This window comes from Halichoerus grypus, chromosome 5 (assembly GCF_964656455.1).
Source record: "Halichoerus grypus chromosome 5, mHalGry1.hap1.1, whole genome shotgun sequence".
In the NCBI taxonomy this organism is placed as follows: Eukaryota; Metazoa; Chordata; class Mammalia; order Carnivora; family Phocidae; genus Halichoerus; species Halichoerus grypus.
Genome location: NC_135716.1, coordinates 148325582 through 148347400, shown reverse-complemented (window position 1 = coordinate 148347400; position 21819 = coordinate 148325582). Strand labels below are relative to the sequence as shown.

At 41.5% G+C, this 21819-nt stretch overlaps 1 protein-coding gene across 5 annotated transcripts in view; it reads right to left on the bottom strand.

Annotated features, from left to right (window-relative positions):
* Positions 1–369: 369 nt before the first annotated feature.
* Positions 370–21819, bottom strand: part of FAF1 (Fas associated factor 1) — a 503750-nt gene continuing 482300 nt past the window's right edge. For 2 of the 5 annotated variants that reach the window (XM_078073166.1, XM_078073169.1), the window contains 2 exons: positions 18115–18226; positions 929–991 (listed from right to left, as the gene is read on the bottom strand). In XM_078073166.1, the coding sequence (XP_077929292.1) occupies positions 18128–18226 (99 nt within the window). In that variant the 3' untranslated portion in view covers positions 929–991; positions 18115–18127. Of the gene's footprint in view, positions 992–18114; positions 18227–21819 lie in introns of all 5 variants that reach the window. The other 3 variants (XM_078073167.1, XM_078073170.1, XM_078073171.1) reach the window with 2 other exon arrangements.

The window sequence follows — 21819 nt, the reverse complement described above, 5'->3', positions numbered from 1 at the left end:
AGCAGAGGGAGAGAAAAGCAGGAGAGAACTGTGTTCGGTGTACACTGATGGACCAGCTCTGTGGGAGCTGGTATCTATGAGGTTCGAACTGCCCAAATGCAAACTGCCCAAATGCAAACAGCAGCTTCTTGCATCTGGGCCAGATACCAAAGTCCTGGTCTGGTCCTCTTCACACTATCTCAACATTCACATAATGCGCTTCAACAGTTTTCCACGCTGCACTGGAAGAGCAGATACCTCCTAGATGGAACCTGGAGACCCAAGGCAGCTGCAGTTTAAAATAAGTATCTTGCATATATGTCAAATGCAGTCCTCAAACACAACCTCACATCTTAGTAAATAAGTCAGAAAGTACCAACAAAAATGATATGCTTTTTTTCCTACAACAATGTTTAATCTCCATGCTGAGAAGTCCCATTTGACTTTTTTCCCCATGCCTTTTAAAATTAGGTGACAAAGTAGAAATCCAGTTGTGAAAATAAAAAGGCAGAGGTGTATGAGCCCTGGCTCAATGAGACGTATCAAATACATGGCATCCTGGTGTCCCAGGGCAGACAGAACTGTCCTAGACAGTGTGGGGAAACGGTGGGCACTGGAGAGGTAAAAATTCTACTTCGTGGTCACTCACACTTGAACAGTGCATTAGTCATTGAATAAGGGCGAGGTGAAGGGGATAAGGGAGGGCTGCAGAGTTGTAATTTTCTATGAGGATTGGGAACATATACTCGTGGATGGGAAATTTTAAGTAGCTATGTTTATTATTACTTTTTTCCAGCAATCTTGCAAGAGGCAGAAGTGTGACATGGAGTTGAGTGAGACGAGCGTGTAGGTGGTTGGCGAGGAGCCCTTCTCTTGACGCAGGCCTCGGGCTTGTCAAGGAACGGCTGGTTCCACTGCTGGGCCATGTTTACTCTTTTGCTTCAAGGAAAAGGGTTTCTTGAGGGAACAACTTTACCTCCAATAGTGATTTATTTGGGTCCAGCTGGGTTACCTAAAAAGAAAGAAAACACATTTAAAAGATTGGAACAATCTCCTCATGGCGTTCGGGTCCTCCCTGTGCACGCTGCCTCTCAGCCTGCTACGCAGTGGCCTCAGCATGTCCGAATCTATCATCTTATTAGATGCTCACAATAAACCCGGGACGTATGTGGTGCGATTTCCATCTTAGAACCGAGGACACCAGGGCTCAGAGAGGTCACGGCTCATAGATTAGTGGAAGAACTAGCATGTGACCACAGGCAGGCACGGCTTCAGGAGCCTGGACCTCTTCCTGGGCAGGTGGGAGATCCGTGCCTCCTGCACAGCACAGCTTGACCCACAGAACGCAAGCCCCTTAGGAAAGGGTACTGGCTAAACAACTGATTGGCATTCTGGGGACCTCTGCTTCATTAACTCCTGACAGCATGGGGGCACTTTTCTGCTTGGTAGGAAGAGAGCTAAGTCCTTGGGGCTGATTTTCTGGCTAAACCTTCCTGTAGTAAACTGGACAATGCCTACTCTACCATGCCCAAAGATGAATATCCTCCCCTGAGGAAGAGTCTCCCTAGGAAGGTGTATCACAATCTCCTTGTCGGTGGAGGGGGAGGATATTTAGTTTGAAAAAATAGTCAATGCCATAATAAGACTTTCTATTTTAGAAATTAAAAAAATCATTATTTAATAGTATGAACTATAAGGAGTAAAGCTAGACCAAATCTTGGCTCAGTTGGGAAATGCTAGTCATATAGGAATCCTAAAGTAGATTTATGACTCCTAGGCCAGGGGCAGGGATGGAGGATTTATGAATCTGAGAGTGAGAGAAAGAAACAGTTTTCCTATTTATCAGCAGGGAGTATGAATTTTAAAAAGTTGAGAAATACTAATTTAGTGGAAGCGACAGTGGGCTTTGGAACCAGAAAGATTCCGGTTTAAGGGGCGCCTGGGGTGCCTCAGTCGGTTAAGCGTCTGCCTTCGGCCCAGGTCATGGTCCCAGGGTCGAGCTCTGCGTTGGGCTCCCTGCTCAGCAGGGAGTCTGCTTCTCCCTCTGCCTCTGCCCCCTCCCCCTGCTCATGCTCTCTCTCTCTCTCTCTCCCCCTACCCCTGCTGTCCCTCTCAAATAAATAAATAAAATCTTAAAAAAAAAAAAAAAAGATTCCGGTTTAAATCATAGCTGTGTTGGCTATTAGCTTTCTGGCTTTGGAGTTAATATCAACCATGCAGGACTGATGTGAGGATTAAATGAGAAAAAAATATACAATTAGCAGTGTCCAGCACAGAGCAGGTGTTCAATGATGGCTACCGTGTATGTGAATAACTAAGGATGGACAGACACACAGATAAATGGACAGGTCTGAGTGTGTGTGATGGGAGGCTGGGTAGTCTGCTACATGAGATACAGGGACTCTGGGCCTGTGGTCCGCAGAGAATACAGCACCTGAGGCTGGCAATCTTGTCCTCTGCTCAACTCAAGCCACACCTAATGAGATGGCTCCACTGTCTTCTCCTAGTCAAGGGGGATGAGGGCCCTGGGAGCCTAGTGTCACAAGCAGGCTGGAGAGCTGAAGGAGGAACACTATCTTCATCTTCGACTGTATCCAGATGGAAACCTGGTAGGCCCAGGGGGGTCATTAAGGAGACACATCAACCACCAGAATCCTCTCTGCTTATACGGAACCCAGAGCAAAGTGGCTGTACTGGTATCTCTTGGGTTCTGGGCAGATGGGCAGGCAAGGCGGTGGGGAGGGCCCAGCCTGCTGTCTGTCTTCCAATGCACTGGGGGGCAAGCTGCTGGCAAATGTTTACCCACATCCCCAATTAATGTACAATATTGCGCAGTCTCTTGTCAACAGAGACTCTGCTTCAGACTCGTTGGTATTTTCTGCCCAGCTGCTTCTGCTATTGTTCTTAATTAACATGCCAGAGCTCTTCCGGCATCTTGTGCTTTGTTATTTGTGGTTTGTAAATATGATGTTTGTTGGGAGAAACCATAATCATAATAGTGCCAGAGCCTATGCACACCAGCAGAAATGCTATGAAGCAAAACAGGCAGGGAGGCTGGAGGCTGGAGCCTCGGGCCCAAACTGCACCCTGCCTAAGCTGTCAACATCCAGGGTTAGAGGTTCAGAAAACTGTGTCCCAGGAAAGTTAAGTGATTTTCTCTGTCACTTTGGGTGAGACAGCTGGGACTTGAAAAGGAGGAAACTAAAGTTTTTTGAACACCTATTACATGCCAGGGACTTCATGTTATTTCATTTAATTCCTGTAACAACCATGCAAGGTAGGTAGAGATGGCAAAATTGAGGCTCAAAGTGGCTGCCACTTGTTTAAGGCCACGTGGTTAGTAGGGGTCTGTCTATACAGTATAATGGTTAAAAAGACTGAAGCAAACTTAGATTCAAATCCCTGTTCTCACTTTACTACCTATAGACCTTGAAGTTCTATAACCACAGAGCCTAGGTTTCTCCATCTCTAAGATGAGAATAATCAGTTTCTCGTTTATAGGTTGGTGTGATGGTTAAATGGAGTGTTGGTAAAGCTTCTGGTACAGTGCTCAAGCCAGTACATGCTCAGTGAGTGGAAGCCATTACTGGCTGGAATGTTGCCTTGGAGAGGGGTCCTGGTCTCACTTCACAGCTGGAGCTCTTTTCCTGAAGCCTCCTGGAGCGCAGGTCTGCACCGGGCTGCCTTTCTTATTTCTGCCCTGCTGCCCTGCTAGGCTAATGCCTCAATAACTAGAGACCCCCTTCGATAGTTTCAGTGAGGCCATGCTGAGCTACTTCACAGCAAACGTGGCTGTTCGGGGGCTGTTCCTTCTGGTACCCCAGACCAGAAGCAATTGTTTTCTTCTTTGGAGGTCATTTTAGACAGAAATTTCAGAATGAACAAGGACAACCTCTGCTTCCATTCTTTTTTTGGCTGCATGGACAAAAAGGCTGTAGGGGAACCTAGGGGGATGAGGTTCTCCCCTGCAAGATAGGTGGCCATGCTATGGAACCATCATGCCATGCTCTGGGTCCCGTTCAAGAGGGAACTGAGAAGTGGTGGTGGTGGCTGCCGCTATAGGGAAAGGGGTAGCTGAAGGACCGCCAAGTAGATCAGACATGTTACGTGCAGCACCAGTGGGCAGGGCTGGGACCGGTGAGATCACAGGGACACAGAATTCAGCTGGCCAGAAAGGACTCTTGAAGCTGCTCGTGTGCGGCTGTGCTACTTTCTTCTTCCTCCTTCTATTCTGTTTTCTTCTTGTTCTTCCTAACCATCATCATAGCAGCAACTATCATTTATTGAGTACCTACCATGTAGCTGGAATCATGCTAAGTACTTTATATACAGTACGCTAACTAGTCCTCAAAAAAGCCAAATGAAGCAGGTATTATTGCTGCCATTTTATAGCTGAAGATACCATGGGTTATCATATCAAGGTGCAGACAGAATAAGATTTCACACTCAAGTCTGTCTGACTCCAAAGCTCATGCTAAACAGAATGCTTCTGGCTAACATGTCAGTGGGCTGCCTCGTGGCAATGGAGGAGGAGGGAGGGGTGGGGACAGTAAGTGCATTCTCTCTTGCCCCTAGAAGCATTCAAATAAGGGCATATTTGAGAAGATCATGAAGATAACAGTAACGGCTAACATATAGTTAGCATTTATTTTGTGCCAGGTATATTCCAAGCACTTTATATTTATAAAATAACTTAATTTGCATAATAACCTTCTGAGGTAGATACAATTATTATTCTCATTTTACAGATGAGAAAACTGACCCATGGAACACATTAAGTAACTTGCCCAAGGTCTCAAAGCTATTCAAGACAGAGCCAGGATGTGAATCTAGTTTTGGAATCCATATGTTGAACTGCTAGAATATTCAGCCAGGGGTGTGGCTAAGAGCAGGCTCCACCCAGAGAAAAAAGTTGGATGAGATGACCCTGAGGTTGTTTCTAATCAAGCTTCCAAGATATAAAATCTTCACTTTAAGAATGGCAAAAGATCAAGGGTCAGGAAAAAAAAAAAACCCTGAAATGTTTATAAAATACGAATACAAAAACCCAATCTTAGCTTGTGTTCTGCCATTTACCTGGGACTTTACTGAATTATTGACTCTCTAAATCAACAGAGAAACCTACCCTTTGGGACTCCTTGGGAGAGGAGGAGCATTCTCAGTTAAGAGGTCTGGCCTGACTTTGTCTATGTTAGAAAAGGAAGGTCAATCACCTTGACAGTTTATTCATTATACTTAGGGAACCTGAATGATATATTTTCTTATTAAATTAATACCTTAGCTATTTGGTTTTGTGAAACTTGTTTATGTTAGCAAAAATGGGACAAATAGAACTATTCTTTCCAAGATCAATTGTCTCAGCAGTTGGAACTTTCATATACATCTTATTTCTATTACTTCCTTGGGCTTCAGTTCCTTTTTAAAAAAAGTCTAATATTGTTGCTGAGAAAAATGTGAATCAGTGTGACAGAATCTCATCCTACGTCATACCAAATAGAGCCCCAGAATGTTAGGGTGAGAAAGTTCCTTAAATGCCAAAAGTCCAACCCCTTCATTTCACAGGTTGCCCTCCTGAGGCTCACAGAGGTCAAGTGACTTGGCCCAGATCACACAGTTAAGAGGCAGATGTAGTACTCTACCCCAGAGTTTCTGACTTCCATTTTGGGGTTCTTTCTAGAAAGCACACCATTCTGCCTCTCACTTAAAAAAAAAACACCTGAGCATAAATATACTACTACTACTAGGCTGGGGGCTACCTGAGAGCAAGAGCTGAGTGATACTAAAAATAACAGTAGCAGCAATATATGCATAGTACTTTATAGTTTGTAACATTTTTTTTTTTAATTTATTTTATTTATTTATTTGAGAGAGAGAGAGAGTGAGAGAGAGCATGAGAAGGGAGAGGGTCAGAGGGAGAAGCAGACTCCCCACTGAGCAGGGAGCCCGATGCGGGACTCGATCCTGGGACTCCAGGATCATGACCTGAGCCGAAGGCAGTCGCTTAACCAACTGAGCCACCCAGGCGCCCTAGTTTGTAACATATTTATACAAACATTAACTCACGGTCATATAGCATAGATATTATTATCAGTCCTTGTTATTTTACTTAATTTTGCTGAAGTAATGCTTTTATTTTGAAATTGAATAAAAGTTAAGTTCGAATCTAATATTTTCACATTTAGGAAAAAATGCTAGGTTCAACAAATGGTGCTGGAACAACTGAACACTGACATGCAAAAAAAAAAAAAAAAGGATCTAGATGCAGAACTTACACCCTTTCCAAAAATAACTCAAAATGGAGTACAGACTTAAAAGTAAAACACAAAACTATAAAATTCCTAGAAGATAACATTGGACAAAACCTAGATGACCTTGAGAATGGCTTTGATTTTTTAGATATAACACCAAAAGCACAATCCACAAAAGAAATAATTGATAAAGCTGGACTTCATTAAAATTAAAAACTTCTGCAAAACACACTGTCAAAAGAATGAGAAGACAAGCTATAGACAGGGGAAAAATATTTGCAAAAGACATATCTGATAAAGAATGATTATCCAAAATATACAAAGAATTCTTAAAACTCAACAATAAGAAAATGAACAATCCAATTAAAAAATGGGCCAAAGACCTTAAAGATACCTTATCAAAGAAGAGCTACTTCAGATAGCAAATGAATATATGAAAAGATGCTCCACCACATCATATGCTATCAGGGAAATGCAAATTAAATAACAATGAGGTACCACTACACGCCTATTAGAATGGCCAACATCTAGAACACTGAAAACACCAAATGCTGGTTGAGGATGTGGAACAACAGGAACTGTCATTCATTGCTGGTAGGAAGGCAAAATGGCACAGTACTGGAAGACAGGTGGTTTCTTACAAAACTAACCCTATTCTTACTATATAATCCAGTAATCATACTCCTTGGTATTAACCCAAAGGAGCTGAAAACTTATGTCCACACAAAAATCTGCACACAGATGTTTACAGCACCTTTATTCATAACTGCCCAAAACTTGGAAGTATCCAAGATGTTTTTCAGTAGGTAAACAGATAAATAAACTGTGGTGCATCCACACAATGGAATATTATTCAACACTAAAAAAATGAGCTATTAAGCTATGAGAAGACATGAAGGAATCTTAAATGCTAAATGAAAGAAGTCAATCTGAAAAGGCTACATATTGTATGATTCCAACTATATGACATTCTGGAAAAGGCAAAACTATGGAGATAGTAAAAAGATCACTAGTTCCAGGGGTTGGAGTGGGAAGAGGGATGAGTAGGCAGAGCGCAGGGGATTTTTAGGGCAGTAAAAATACTTTGTGTGATACTATAATGATGGTTATATGTCATTATACATTTGTCCAAACCAATAGAATGTAAGAGTAAACCCTAATGTAAACTATAAACTCTGAGTGATAATGATGTGTCAATGTAGGTTCATCAGTTGTAACAAATGTACCACTCTGGTGAGGGATGTTGACAATAGGGAATGTTGATAATGGGAGAGGCTACACATGAAAGGGAGTGTATGGGAACACTCTGTACTTTCTGCTCAATTTTGCTGTGAGCCTAAAACTGCTCAAAAAATATAAAGTCTTTATTTTATTTATTTATTTATTTATTTTTAAATGGGGATTTTTTTTTTTTTTAAAGATTCTATTTATTTTTTGACAGAGAGTGAGAGAGGGAACACAAGCAGGGAGAGTAGGAGAGGGAGAAGCAGGCCTCCCGCTGAGCAGGGAGCCCAATGCGGGGCCTGATCCCAGGACCCCGGGATCGTGACCCGAGCCGAAGGCAGACGCCTAATGACTGAGCCACCCAGGCGCCCCAATATAAAGTCTTTAAAAAACATGCTAGGTTGCATTTTTTTTTTTTTAAACATTCCCAAGGTATTTTAACAGCTTATGAAGGAAATGCACTGCAGTGGTACTTGGAAATCATGCATTTGGAATTAGCCACACTCTGTAGATTAGGAAATGAGACCTAGAGATTGTGTTTGCCTATGATAGCATAAACGTTAGAGGCAGAACCAGAACCCAAGCCTTCTGACTAGTTTCCTAATGCTTTCCATTACAACTCCCCCACCTCCTTCAAGGGGCCTAATTGTGTTCTTTTTCACTCCATGAGTTATAGCCTTCAGGTTCAGTGTGTGGAATTGGGAGGCAATAGACCACCAGTGGTTTCTCAAATGTATTCTTGCTTTTAGAGTAAAATTTGCATTTCAGAAAATTCCAGCATCTCCAAGGGGAGAAAAGCTCTATTCTCATATTTTCTGTAGTATGTGGCTGCTCCTCTCTGGGCGACCAACACCACCACTTTCTAGACTGTGCTGTGTGGTGGCAGCACTGCGAGCAGACGGGAGCCTTGCACAGTCTGACCCCCAGGAGCAGCCCTTTGCTACATTGGTGGAAAATTTACAATCCTTTTGTAGTTCACACAGAGAGCAAACACTAGAATCTCATCCATACCCCTTCTTCCTCCTTTTCTCTCCCACAGATGTGAAAGACAATTAGATCCCATCATCTACAATAGACAGACAGAAGACCATGCAGCCTCTGCAAGCACTCACTCACCTTTCAGCTCTCATCAAGCTCCCCCTCCTCTATATTCCTTTGTACTCACGGCTAAGGCTGTATATTATCTAATGTTGTCAGGATGTAAAGGGCCAGAATGTACAGGTTCTAGTTCTGGCTCTAGTGGTGCAACTTTGGATAAGTCACTTTTCTTCTCTACCCTTTAATTTTTGCATTTTTAAAAATATGGGGGTTAATGATTCAATGGGGTCAATTGGACTGCTGTTGGGCTTTGGAAATAGAAACACTTGGGTTCAAATTCAAGCTCTTGGCCATGTCAGTAAGATGCTTAGAGCTCCAGCTTCCTTCTCTACTGGGTGAAAGGGGTGTTGTAGGGATTAAAATGGCCATCATGGAGTCTCACACATGGCAGCTATTATGATTCAATGTCTTATTTATGTCTTAGTAGATGTCATTTGTATGGTGTGAGATCCCCAATGACCTAGGGAGAGAGCCTTGGGTTGGATTCCATTGCTAACACCTCCTAACTCTCTGATGACCATGGATAAATTACTTAATTTTCTGGTTCATTGTTTATTTATAATATTGAGACATTTTTACCATCCAGAGTTGCTGTGAAGATTTAATAAGATGAAGCTTATAACCATGAAGCATTTCATACTCATGCTTCCACACGGAGGGACTCTGGGATGCTCTCCCCATCTCTTACACAGGGTGAGATCAAGACCTGTTTGGTGAGTGTGGGTGAAGAATCTAAGCTCAACCCCTTCCTTTCCCTTTTCTAGAGCCAAATCTGCTTCTCCAATTGTAGACCAAGGACTTCGTGGGCAAGTCTGTCAATTTAGGGGCAAGGAATATATCAGTAAGCCCCCTGGCTGCAGATCCCAAACCACAATCTCTAATCAACTTTCTCAGTAACAAACGTGATATTTGTATTCCCCCCGAGTCAAATGTCTGCTTTCAGTTGGTCTTATGTCTTTTAATTAGTCTTGAACAAGTTAAGTGAAGGGGTATTATTTAAATGACACTTAAAACCCCAAATACCCCTATAGCGCTAAACAAGTGCTTAACAATTATGATTTGATGTAACTTGATGTAAGGGTCACAAATCTTTTTTTTCTCAAAGTCTATTCAGCCTTGATTAGAAGATGAGAGTTACCCAGTCAGGGCATTAATCAATTCTAAATACATTTCCCACCCATAAAGCCACAACAAAGCTTGTTCTTAAAGACATGCTTCTTTAAACAAGTTATCTGAATACAAAATGAATGTGCTCACAAACTTCCTTTGAAGAATGTGTACATAACAATGACTATTGTTTTATAGCTCTCACACTACCTTCACATATCTTACCTAAACCCCAGAGCTATTCTAAGAGATTGGACTAATTTATTCTCATTTTAACAGATGAGAACACCAAAGCTCAAACAAGGACATTACTTATGGTCATACAACTAGAAATTGGTGACCGGAGCTCACATTTGAACCCACATCTTCTCAGTTCAAATCCTGACCTCTTTCTACCCTAGGAGGCAGCACAAAGGTGTTGCTTATGTAAATTCCCAAATTATACTGAAGCTGTATATATATATATCTATATATATCTGCTTTTGCTTCTGTTCAAAATTAGCATTTACTTTGAGCATGGGAGAACTAATCTTTTTTTTTTTTTTAAAGATTTATTCATTTTAGAGAGGGAGAGAGCAGGGGGGAGGGGCAGAGGGAGGGAGAGAGAGAGAGAGAGAAAATCTCAAGTAGACTCCCTGTTGAGTCCGCCGAGTGGGGAACCCATGACCCTGAGATCATGACCTGATCAAGAGGTAGATGCCTAACCAACTGAGCCACCCAGGCGCCCCACAACTAATCTTTTTGGTGTGCTAGGAGTAATCCATTCTGTTAACTGCTGAATTAAAAAATGCGTATTAAATACCACAAGTTTAAAAAATAATCATTAATGTCATCACTACCAAAAAAGTTACCATTTATTTGGCATTTTATAAGTGCCATATGCAATACTAGTTGTTCTATATATTATCTAATTAAATTGTCGTAACAATCCTATGAGATAAGTACTCCTATTATTCCCACTTTATAGATGAATTCTATTCTCTGAGGTCAAAAGTGGTTAAGGGATTTGCCCAGGATTACACAGGTAGAAAAGATAGGGCTAGAATTTGCACCCAGGTTTGTGAACGTCCAGACTACATCTAATGCATCCCTCTTCATTGCCTCTTAACCTCTGATCCTACTTCTAAAAGGAGAACAGTTAATGTTCCCTTGAGCATAAAAAAAGCATGCACTCTGCAGATGTATCATAGCTCATGGCCCTGGTGTGGTATGAGCTTTGTTGTTCCCCACAGGAACACAGGCTACCTTCTGTTACTCTCAACTTGGTCCTAATAGCTAATTGTCCATATTCTTTAAATACCTCTTGATGAGCTAGGAATCCCTGAAGAGGCCACTTACACCCACAAAGTATCAGAGAGAGAACTTAAGAACTGATCTGCTGGTCATATGCTGGTCAGAGTGTGAAAAGGCTTTGGTAACTATAAAGTCTTTTGCAAACATAAGGGATACTTCTTCTTCTTCTTCTTCTTCTTCTTCTTCATCATCATCATCATCATCATCATCATCATCATCATCATCATCACCAAGCACAGCAATGCATTTTAGCTCCTAGCAACTTCTCCTCTACATTTGCTGTAGGTGGTAATGCAACCCCAAAAGGAACTTTCAATCTGGAAGGGTCCCACTATGTGACTACGCTATAGCTTATTTCCATCCCAGCTTCCTATGTAGTCACTGGACCAATATGTCTCCTTGGATCACAGGAAAGAAGCAGCACTTGGGCAAGAGTTTCCAGAAAACAATGACAGATGCTCCTCTTTTCATTACTAAACTGTGGCAGAGTAACTGGTGTGCTACAGAGTGAGGCTGGGTGGACTTCTGCAGTTGCGAAGAATAGGGTCCTACAAGACATTTTCTTTCCTTGACTTTTTTTTTTTAGATGGGAAGGGAGAATGAAAGAAAAGTTAAAGGAAGAACAAAGGGAGAGAAGACTGGGGCGCCTGGGTGGCTCAGTTGGTTAAGCGACTGCCTTCGGCTCAGGTCATGATCCTGGAGTCCCGGGATCGAGTCCCGCGTCAGGCTCCCTGCTCAGCAGGGAGTCTGCTTCTCCCTCTGACCCTCCTCCCTCTCATGCTCTCTGTCTCTCATTCTCTCTCTCGCAAATAAATAAAATCTTAAAAAAAAAAAAAAAAAAAAAAAAAAAGGGAGAGAAGACTAAAGTGGCAAAGGGATAAAAATTTTATCTTGTAGGTTGCCATATCTGTTCTTTGTTTTATCACATTATAGTAATGGTGACAGTTAACCATATTCTGGGAGCTTACTGGGTGCTAATTCTTCTAAGTGGTTCACAAGCACTACACAACCCTGTGAGGAAGGTGCTATTACCTCCACTTTAAAAATGAGAAATAGAAGCTCAGAGAGATTATGTAACCTGCCTAAGACTGCACAGGCAGGAAGTGGCAGAACAAGGACCTAAAACTGGGTCTGGCTCCAAAATCTGGTTCTTTTTTTTTTTTTTTTTAAAGATTTTATTTTATTTATTTGACAGAGAGAGAGAATGCGAGAGAGGGAACACAAGCAAGGGGAGTGGGAGAGGGAGAAGCAGGCTTCCCATGGAGCAGGTAGCCCAATGCAGGGTTTCGATCCCATGGGATCGTGACCTGAGCTGAAGGCAGGTGCTTAACGACTGAGCCACCTAGGCACCCCAAAAGTCTGTGTTCTTAATCACCACACCAGGTAATATTAGTATTGTAGTCATACACTAGACTATTCTAAGTCTCTTGCTTGGAAGGACCATCCCCTTCATGTAACTGAAGCACATATCTCCCCCAAACAGAGTGTATTACTATGTCAGGCATTTGGACAAATTTCTAGCTCCTCAATTATCACAAACCCGTGATTGTTAGAACTGGAGGGGATTTTAATTATTTATTTATTTATTTTTTTTTTTTTTTAAATTTTATTTATTTGAGAGAGAGAGAGAAAAAACAAGCACACAGAGGGAGAAGCAGACTCCCCGCTAAGTGGGGAGCCCGACGTGGGGCTCAATCCCAGGACCCTGAGATCATGACCTGAGCCGCAGGCAGACGCTTAACTGAGTGAGCCACCCAGGTACCCTTGGAGGGGATTTTTAGAGGTTATCTCTGTAACAGATGGGGAGAGAAAAGTCCAGTGAGGGAAAAGAACTTACCCTAGATTACTTAGCATTCACGGCAGATGTGGGACCAAATCTAGATTCTTCATTCTCAGCCTGTGCCTTTAGACAGGACTTTTTTTTTTTTTTAAGATTTTATTTATTTGACAGAGAGAGACACAGTGAGAGAGGGAACACAAGCAGAGGGAGGGGGAGAGGGAGAAGCAGGCTTCCCACCGAGCAGAGAGCCCGATGCAAGGCTCGATCCCAGGATACTGAGCTGAAGGCAGATGCCGAATGACTGAGCCACCCAGGTGCCCCTTTAGACAGGATTTTTAATGAGGGCACCAACTCTAAAGTGTTACTAATGTCAAAATGGCCTCAAACTTGGCATACTGTCAGGGAGACCCTGAAGACCAAATGAAAGATGTGGCCCTCTCCTTGCATTGGTATCCTTGATAGTGGCTTTGGTCACTACACTATTAAACAACAGTGTTGAGGGGGAAAGCTCAGAGAGAACAGAGAGGCTTCTATCAAGATAAGTAGCGTGGGGGTGGAAAGGAAAGCCTCTTTAGTCTAGAAACAGAAGATCCAAGTGTGCAGAGTGAATGTAAAAAGCAGGAAAAGAGTAAAAGAATAGCATAAAAAAATGAGAACATGCATGTGTCTTCATTCTGGGAAGACAGTTCCCCAGATTAGTCCCTCTTGGGCTCTGGAAGACATGATTTCAAGTACATAAAAGGAAGTCCTACTTTACAGATGGTTTGCAAGCTCACTGTCCCTGAAAGCATAATAAATGGAGGTACAGGCAAATTCATGAATGAGGATTCTATGGTGTGGCAAGAGAAATCTGTGCAGATTAGCCCCAGTGGTGTGCCAGGATGCCAGCCTCCTCATCCCTTAGGGCAACTAGGATCCTCAGGGCTGGGTTGCCTCTAACCCTGAGCAGCTTAGTGTGGTTACTCCAATGAGGCACACAAACATTTTCAATGTGTGCAGTGACTTGTAAAAGGCTGGAAGCATTGGTCTGGGGGACGTGCCTCACTTTCAGGGGCTGATATCATGGAAGGCAGCCAGGTCCTTGTATAAACAGTTCCTAAGATGCCTCTGATAAAAGATTGGTCTATAATGCTACCACTGTGTTTGGAGAGAAACCTGTTAACTGGTCAAGTTCAGAACTGTTACCTCAGCGTAAAAACCTTCTGAAAAACCCTAATTACTGTTTTCCTGACAGTTTCACCACTAGGCCTTTAAGTGCTAATTAGAGAGGCAGTAAGAAAAAGCACTGGTGGGTTTTGAATTCTAGTTCTGCATGTATGCTCTTGAGCAAGTCATTTAACCCCCAGAAGATCCAAATTTCTCATCTGCAAGCTGGTGACAACATCACCCAACACCTAATAGGTTCTAATGGACCATCTCCCTCTTTCCTTCTGGGTCTCTCTTTCACACTGTCACTTGAGAGAGTTGAACAAAATGTCTGATCCTGCCTCTCTCCTACTTAAAATTCTTACATGATTCCTTTCTACAACAGGATAATCCCCTTTTGCTTTGGCCTCATTTTCCCAATTTGTAAATGGATGGTGTTTCGGGCAAGGCTTATAGCACGACCATAATGGAAGACATAGCTGGACAGACCGTTTGTAGATAGATCATGAAGGGCTTGAATGTCTTATTAGGCTTCGTTTAAACTTTTGATAAAATTTTTCTCCCTGGCTTCAGAGGGATCTGAAGTGGCATGCTCAGCGTGCTCTTCAGGCAGAGTGGCTAGGGGGAAAGTGAGCATTTTGAATGCATTTTAGTACTCAAGCAGGGCCACATGAGCTGGTGTGTGCGTAACTCTGCACGCAAACGCCACTCAAGAGCTGGAGCTTTGAACAGGAGTTAAAAGAGTTGAGTCCCTAACGACATACAAAAGACTTGCCGGTGTGATTTATTCTGATGTATTTACTTATCCAATTACCAAAACAGCAGGAGATCATTAAATTTTCTAGTTACCAGATGCAGCACGTTCAATATCTTAAATGTTACCAAGGCTCTCTCTGAGCTATTTTGATATTACATTTCATCTGCCCAAAAGCTTATGAAACTGGAAGGCAAGAATCATGAACAGAACAGGTGTTTTCTTTGAAGGTTGGTCCAGCAGGCGCCTGTACAACACCAAACTTATACCAGAAACTCTCAGACTCTCCTGGACTTAAGGAAAAGTACCATGATGAGAAATAACTATTTAGGAGAGAAGATGCTAAGGAAGTGGTACTTGAAGGTGGCTGGGGATATGTATTTTACCTAACCAGACTTTCTTCGTGCTCATTTCCTGTCAGTTCAGTCCTTATGTCCACAGAAGTTCAGGGCTCAGTGTAGAGGAGGAGAGAAGGGAACAAGCACCCTTTGAGAGACTCCAAACCTGGCCCCTAACTCTAGCACACAGCTTCTAACTATCTGTGTGATCTTGGGCAAGTCACTTTTCCTCCTCTGAGTTTTCTTCTGTTAAATAGGATGTTGTAATTATAAATAAATAAATAAATAAATAAGGATGTTATATCTGATGTACCCTTAGATACCTGCTGGGAGCATCTACACAGCTTGTCTTCCACTGCGCTTTACACGAATGTCTCCTGGATAAGACTGAGAAACTTAAAGACAGGAACTGTGTGTTCCTCTATTTCCAGCTTCCAGAAAAGAACCTAGTGCATTATATGCTCTCAATAAATGCTTGTTGAATAAATGATCAAACCAGAGATGTACATCATGGAACATTGAAAAATACAGAGCAAGCCTCTATTAACATTTGTAAAGTTAGGCGGCAATATAGACGTTTATTCTATTTTCTTTTGAAAAAATACATCAAATAAGTGATATCTGGGGCTAAATGTTTTGAAAGGGTGGTGGTGGCTTGGCCCCAACACTCTTTCTCTAAATACTATCCCCTCACAGACCTTATGCTCTAGCCAATTAGAGCAGTTTGTTATTCCCCAAATATGTCTGATACTTCTCCTTTCTGAACCTTTGCTTATGTTGTTTCCTCTACTGGACTGTCCCTCCTCCCCAGTTCCATCTGTTGAAACTTCTATATCCTTCAAGGCTCATCTCAAATGCTACTTTATCTACAAAACCAGGCCTAAGTGACAGAGCCTAAATTAATCCCATTCTTTGGTTCCTTGTAACAGAGTTAATCGTAAGTGGCATCTTCTCCCATTCACTGGGCCATGGGCTCCTGGAACACAGAGGCCATATATGTTTATTGTGGTCTCTCCCTCAAGTGCCTATTCTACACATGCCCTGCATGTGGTCAGTCCACATCTGATGCACTAATACTTCTGTTTCACCTCAGACAGGGTGGTTGCCAACGTCTGTTGGCAGACTTAAGATCAGTGTTTGAACTGAAATGTAGACACTGGCAAGTTGACCTTTTCTTTGCTAAACCAGCACTACTGTACTGTACTTTTACTTGACCAGGCAAGGCTACCCATTTCTGGAGGATCTAGCTCAAAGGATCAGCTACAGTCTCACACGAGTTATTTGTCTGTTGTGCCTCTCAGGTTTGTCTATGAGTCTGTCTCTCCAGTTAGGTTGAATTCTGAGGGCACAAAATGAGGTTTCACTGGCTATCTATCCTCAGAGCCTAGTGTATTGCTGGGAATAGTGTGAATTCAACAAATGTTTGTTGAAAGACTGACCTACTGAATGACTGAATGGGGGTTCCCCACTCCTCCCAGTGTCCACCAATCCAAAGAAAGGGAGTCAAGAAGAGCTGTATTCCCAGGCGCCTTCGCCCTAGCCTCATTGCAACAGCAGGCAGAGCTTGTCAGTAATACCATTAACAGGTCACCCTAGTGGTCCCTTGGCTCTGGACTCTGGCCCTTGCCTCAGTCAGTCCTGCTGCACAGACATAGAGACTGACAATAAGTTTGCATCAGTTGCCCTTTCAGAAGGGACAGATTTTTCCCTATCTATTTAAACTGCTGTTGGAATTGGCTAATTAGAAGGATTTAAAAAATCTTAATACTCTAAACAGAGAAAACTGGTTCTGAATTATTAAGGAACATTTTCAATGCATCTGAATAACCTTAAGTGACTTAGCTGCCACCTGATCCTAAGCTCTGGCTCAGATAAATAAATGTGAAATATTGTCAAAGCCCCAGCTTATAGGAGCCTCCAGCTACAGTAAATAAAAGCTTAAGTCCCCGTAAACTGCCTGGGACAGAGACATTCTCATATAAAAGGAGAGAAGACAATCTTAAATAAAGCCAGTACGACCAGAAAGCCAATGGTTTTGCTTTAGTTTTCAGAATAGTGCTGTCAACAGGGCAGGTATTATCTATATGCAGGTCATTTAATCATAGAGTCACATAGTATCAGAGCTGAGAGAAGGTTAAGAAAGCATTTATTTTAATCTCTTCATATTTCAGATGAAGAAAGTAAGACCCAGAGAAGTATGTACCTTGCTTGAAATCACACAACAAATGGCTGAAAGAACTGAGATTCTGCCCCGGATGCCTGGCTCCCAGGTTAGTTCCCTTCCTAGTCTATCACACTCTTTTGAGAATGTCCTGCTGGAGATGTCAAAACGAGAGGCTAGCAACTGGCTGTTAACAAAAACACTTGAACATTTTAACCAGATGGGTGACTTCTAGAGCTTAAATTTGAGAGATTCCATGGTTCCCCCCAAGACTTTGGAGTTCTCTTCCATAAATGTGCAGGGGGAGTGGGCAGGGAGAAACATGGAGGTAGGGGGAGAGACATGGAGGGAAACCAGGAATAAGTGAGGGTGAATGTCACTATACTGTAGTCCTTCTCTTGCCTCTGCTCAAGCCATGAGGATACCATGAGCTTCTGCCTGGTGAGATGGAAAATACAAAAGCAAAAACCAAATAAAAACAGTGGATGCATGAATGGGTAGGAATACTTCATTCCTTTTCATTTATTTACTAAACAAATATTTCCTGAGTGTTTACTACAATGTTGGAATCTGCGCTAGGCACTGGGACACAACAGTGAACAAGGCACTATCTCTGTCCTCAAGGAATGGAGAACCTAGGGCAGGATGCAGACAAGAAATCAGCCCACTGCAATTCAAACCAGTAAAGGGCTATGATAGGGAAGAGGTTCAGCAGGGGGGCACGAGGAAGGTAAGCACCTCAGTCCCAGGGTGTCAATTAGCTCCTTATTTCTCCTTCTTCCTTGACTCATTCTAATATGCACAACTGTCTCCTACAATCGAATTAACAATTTTTCTGACTTATACTTTTACACATAATAATTCAGTATTAGTTGCCCACTATGTGCCAAGCACAGTACTAGGGAATACTCTAATAAAGACACAATCCCAAATAATTTGATGTGTATAATTGTTTTTTTTTGTTGTTTAAAAAACATATATCTTACCTTCATTTTGTGACTATGTAAACTTGGGCCAAGCATTTCTGCTTTTAGTATCTTTTGGTTTTCCTAGGCCTTGATCAATTTCCTTTTCTTCTCTGTATCTTGGTTGTTTCATCTATAAAATAGGGGTCTTTTCTAGTTCACACAGTCTAAAATACATGCAAGAGGAAAGCCTGTTTACAACAGGGCTCTTACGTTAAAGCCAACTAGAGGAAGAAAGTGAAATAAACTTGGAAGTGTCAAAGGAATCTTCAGCTTTGGGATTCAGCCACAAACATTAAACCTGTAGCTTTGAGGTCCTGCTGCTAGGTAAAGATCAGGGTGTGGTCAGGGTGCAGGAGGCTGGGGCTAGGCTGGGGCTGGGGCTGGGGCTGGGGCTGGCATTGCAGTGAGGCCCAGGGGAGGATTTGGCATGTTGATGCAAGTGCTAATGCACTCTGGAACTCCAGCACTGGCTTTGAAAATTACAAGGAGTGTCTAGAAAAGGTTAATCTGCACATATACACGTTTGCAGTTGTTTGTATTTACAATGGGTTTATTATACAGACTTTAAGTGAGTAAAGCATGTCTGCAGAAGCACCTGGAATATTGAGCACAGAACTAATGATTTTTTATTTATGGCCAGATGGAGTCAGATTGGATTGTATGTAAAGCCTTCAAAAGTTTATTTGATTTCTGATACAGCAATTTTGAATGGTATAGTGCTTTATAAACCCCTTATAAAATTAACTTCTGGGGCAAAGTAAATAATTTTGTAAAGGTTTAAATACATCAACACACCTATATATAATCAGTAACAGTCACGCCATTTTATGTTTGTATGATATGGGGAAAGGACCTGAGTTTTGGGAATTAAATACTGGTATTGACATTTATTGTGCAAGCCTGAAAAATTTAAGTTCTCTAAGCTTCCATGTCCTTACCTGTAAAAGTGGGAATAATATCTATCTTTCAGAGAACTAATATACTTGATTATACACAAAATGGCACAAAAATAAATGTTTTTTATTCATTGTCATTACTCCCTACCACTCCAAGTCCTTTGTAGAGTAGAAAGGGCAAAAGCAGATTTTGTGAAGGCTCTGAATTCTCTTCAGCTTCCATGAAATGGCTTAATTCTCTCAAACATATTTTTAAAACTCCTTTGTGTATTTCTTTTAATCTGGTCAGGAACATAAATGATGCGTTTTCTTATAAAAATCTTTCCTCTTCTTCCTGCCATCAACTTAATCATAACAGCTTAGATATACTGAGCATTTACTACATGCTGGTTCTTTACAAGTATCAGTTCATTTCATTTTTACAATAGCCCTATGAAGTAGGTACTATCATCCTTATCTCATAGGTGAGGAAACTGAGCTATATAGAGGTTAAGTAATTTGCCCAAGATCAAGGAGTTAGGAAATGGCAGAGTTGAGATTCAGTCTGGGATGTCAGAATCCAATCTCTTAACCACCATCCTATACTGTCTATCACTGTCTCCTTCAGATCCACTCCAGTCACTGCCAGGGGCATTTTCTGGTGTTGAGCCAGTCTCAGGGTTTAAATCTCTATCCTCTGTTAGAAAGCACCACCTAGACTTTCTCCTGGTACCCCAGACTCAACAAATCTGTCTCAAGTGAAATCTGCTTCCTTATCTGTCTTCCTTGATTTCTGTACGTGGTAAATACCATCTCGACATTCAGGCTGGGAACGTCTAAGTTACCTCCTTCTCCACCCCCACCCTCCCACCGGACGTAGTTTGACAATCATCAAATCTCACTGATTCTCCCTTTTTCCTGATTCTGCTGCCTTTTCTTCATTCCTACTGATGCCATCTTAGTTCAGATTTCCACAGCCTATTGTCTTGTCTACTGTAATAGTCCTATCTGGTCTCCTTTTTCCAGGCTCTCCCTACTCTAATCCTTCTTGATAAAAATAATCCACAAATTTTAGACGATAAGGAAAAGGCAAAAATATGAAATCAAAAGACCTAAGTGGAGCCATTCCTCTGCAACTTATTAGCTATGTCAATTTGTGTTAGCCACTTGGCAGCTATAAGCCTAAATTTCTCATCTTTATTACAAGGGTTAACACCTATCTTAACTAGTTCAAATTTCCACTAGACTTGTTTTGTGAGGGCAAGACCTTTGTCTAGCCTATTCACTACCATATCCCCAATGTCTCATGCATAAGAGGTGCTCAAATAATATTTGCTAGATTAATACATAGAAGACTCTTCAGTATTTTTTCATCTATTTCAATTCCTTCTGTGTGCAACTTCATATCCTAAATTCCATCACAGAAAACAGCAATTCCCCAACATATGCTGGCTTATATTCCTACGGTCTTCTGCTTGGCAAATGTCCATTTATTTTTTTTTAACTTTTTATTTTGAAAAACCTATATACTCCTAGAATGTTGCAAAAATAGTAGAGTCCCTTGTATCCTTCACCCAGCTTCCCTCAATAGTACCACCTTATTTAATTATAGTATAATAAAAAACCAGGAAATTGACATTGGTATCATACTATTAGCTACACTATAGGCCTCCTTCACATTTTATCAGTTCTTACGTCTATTCATTTGAGTGTGTGTATGTGAATGGTTATATGCAATTTTATCTCATGTGCAGATTTGTGTAACCACCACTACAATTAAGATACAGAATAAAACTATGGAATTTATAGTCACACCCATCCCCTACAACCACACCCTCTATCCTTATTCCCTGGCAACCACTAACTTGTTTTCCATCCTTACATTTTTGTCAGTGCAAGAATGTTATATAAATGGAATCATCCAGTATGTGCAACCTTTTGAGATTGCCTTTTTCCACTCAGCATAATGCCTTCGAGACCCATCCAAGTTGTTTCATATATCAGAGTTCAATCCTTTTGATTGCTATTCTTTTTTTCTTTACTTAAATTCAGTTGCTATTCCTTTTTAAAAATACTTTGTCCAAACCCTGTTTCTTCTGTGAAGCTTTACTGATCTCCAAATAAAACTAAAGCCTCTACTATTCCTTGGGTTCCCATTATAGCCAGCATGGGCTATCACAACACTTTTGACCTCTGAATATCTTTATTTGTTCGTTCATCTGTAAGGGCTTTTGGTCACATTTTGTATCTTTAGTGCCTAGCAAGTACCTGGTAAAACTAGGTATGTATTAAATGTTCATTAAATTAATAAATGTAGACTAACTTATAAGTTACAGGTAGAAGTATTTTTGAAAATGGCAAAATGCTATGCAAAGGTTCCTAAAAGGCTACACAGCTCATATTATAGTTGGTCTTCATGACTCCAGATTCTAATATTTACAAATTCATCTACTCGTTTACATTCATTTGTAACTCCAAAATCCATACTTGCAGTACTTTTCATGGTCATGTGAGAACACATGCAGTGTGGTGAAAAATGTGAGTTGCCTGATACCCATGTTCCCAAATGAGGTTGAACCAGGCAATACTCTGCTTTATTGTTTTAGCTCTCACAGTATAAACAAATGTCCTTCTCCTGGTAGATTTAGTGTCATGGTTTTTGCATTTTTGTGCTTTTTTTGGGTAATTTTGCTGTTTCAAATGGCCCCGAAGCATACTCCTGAAGTGCTGTGTGGTGTTCCCAAGTTTAAGAAGGCTGTGAAATGCCTTATGGAGAAAATGTGTGTGCTAGATAAACTTCATTCAGGCATGAGTTATAGTATTGCTGGCCATGAGCTCAATGTTAATG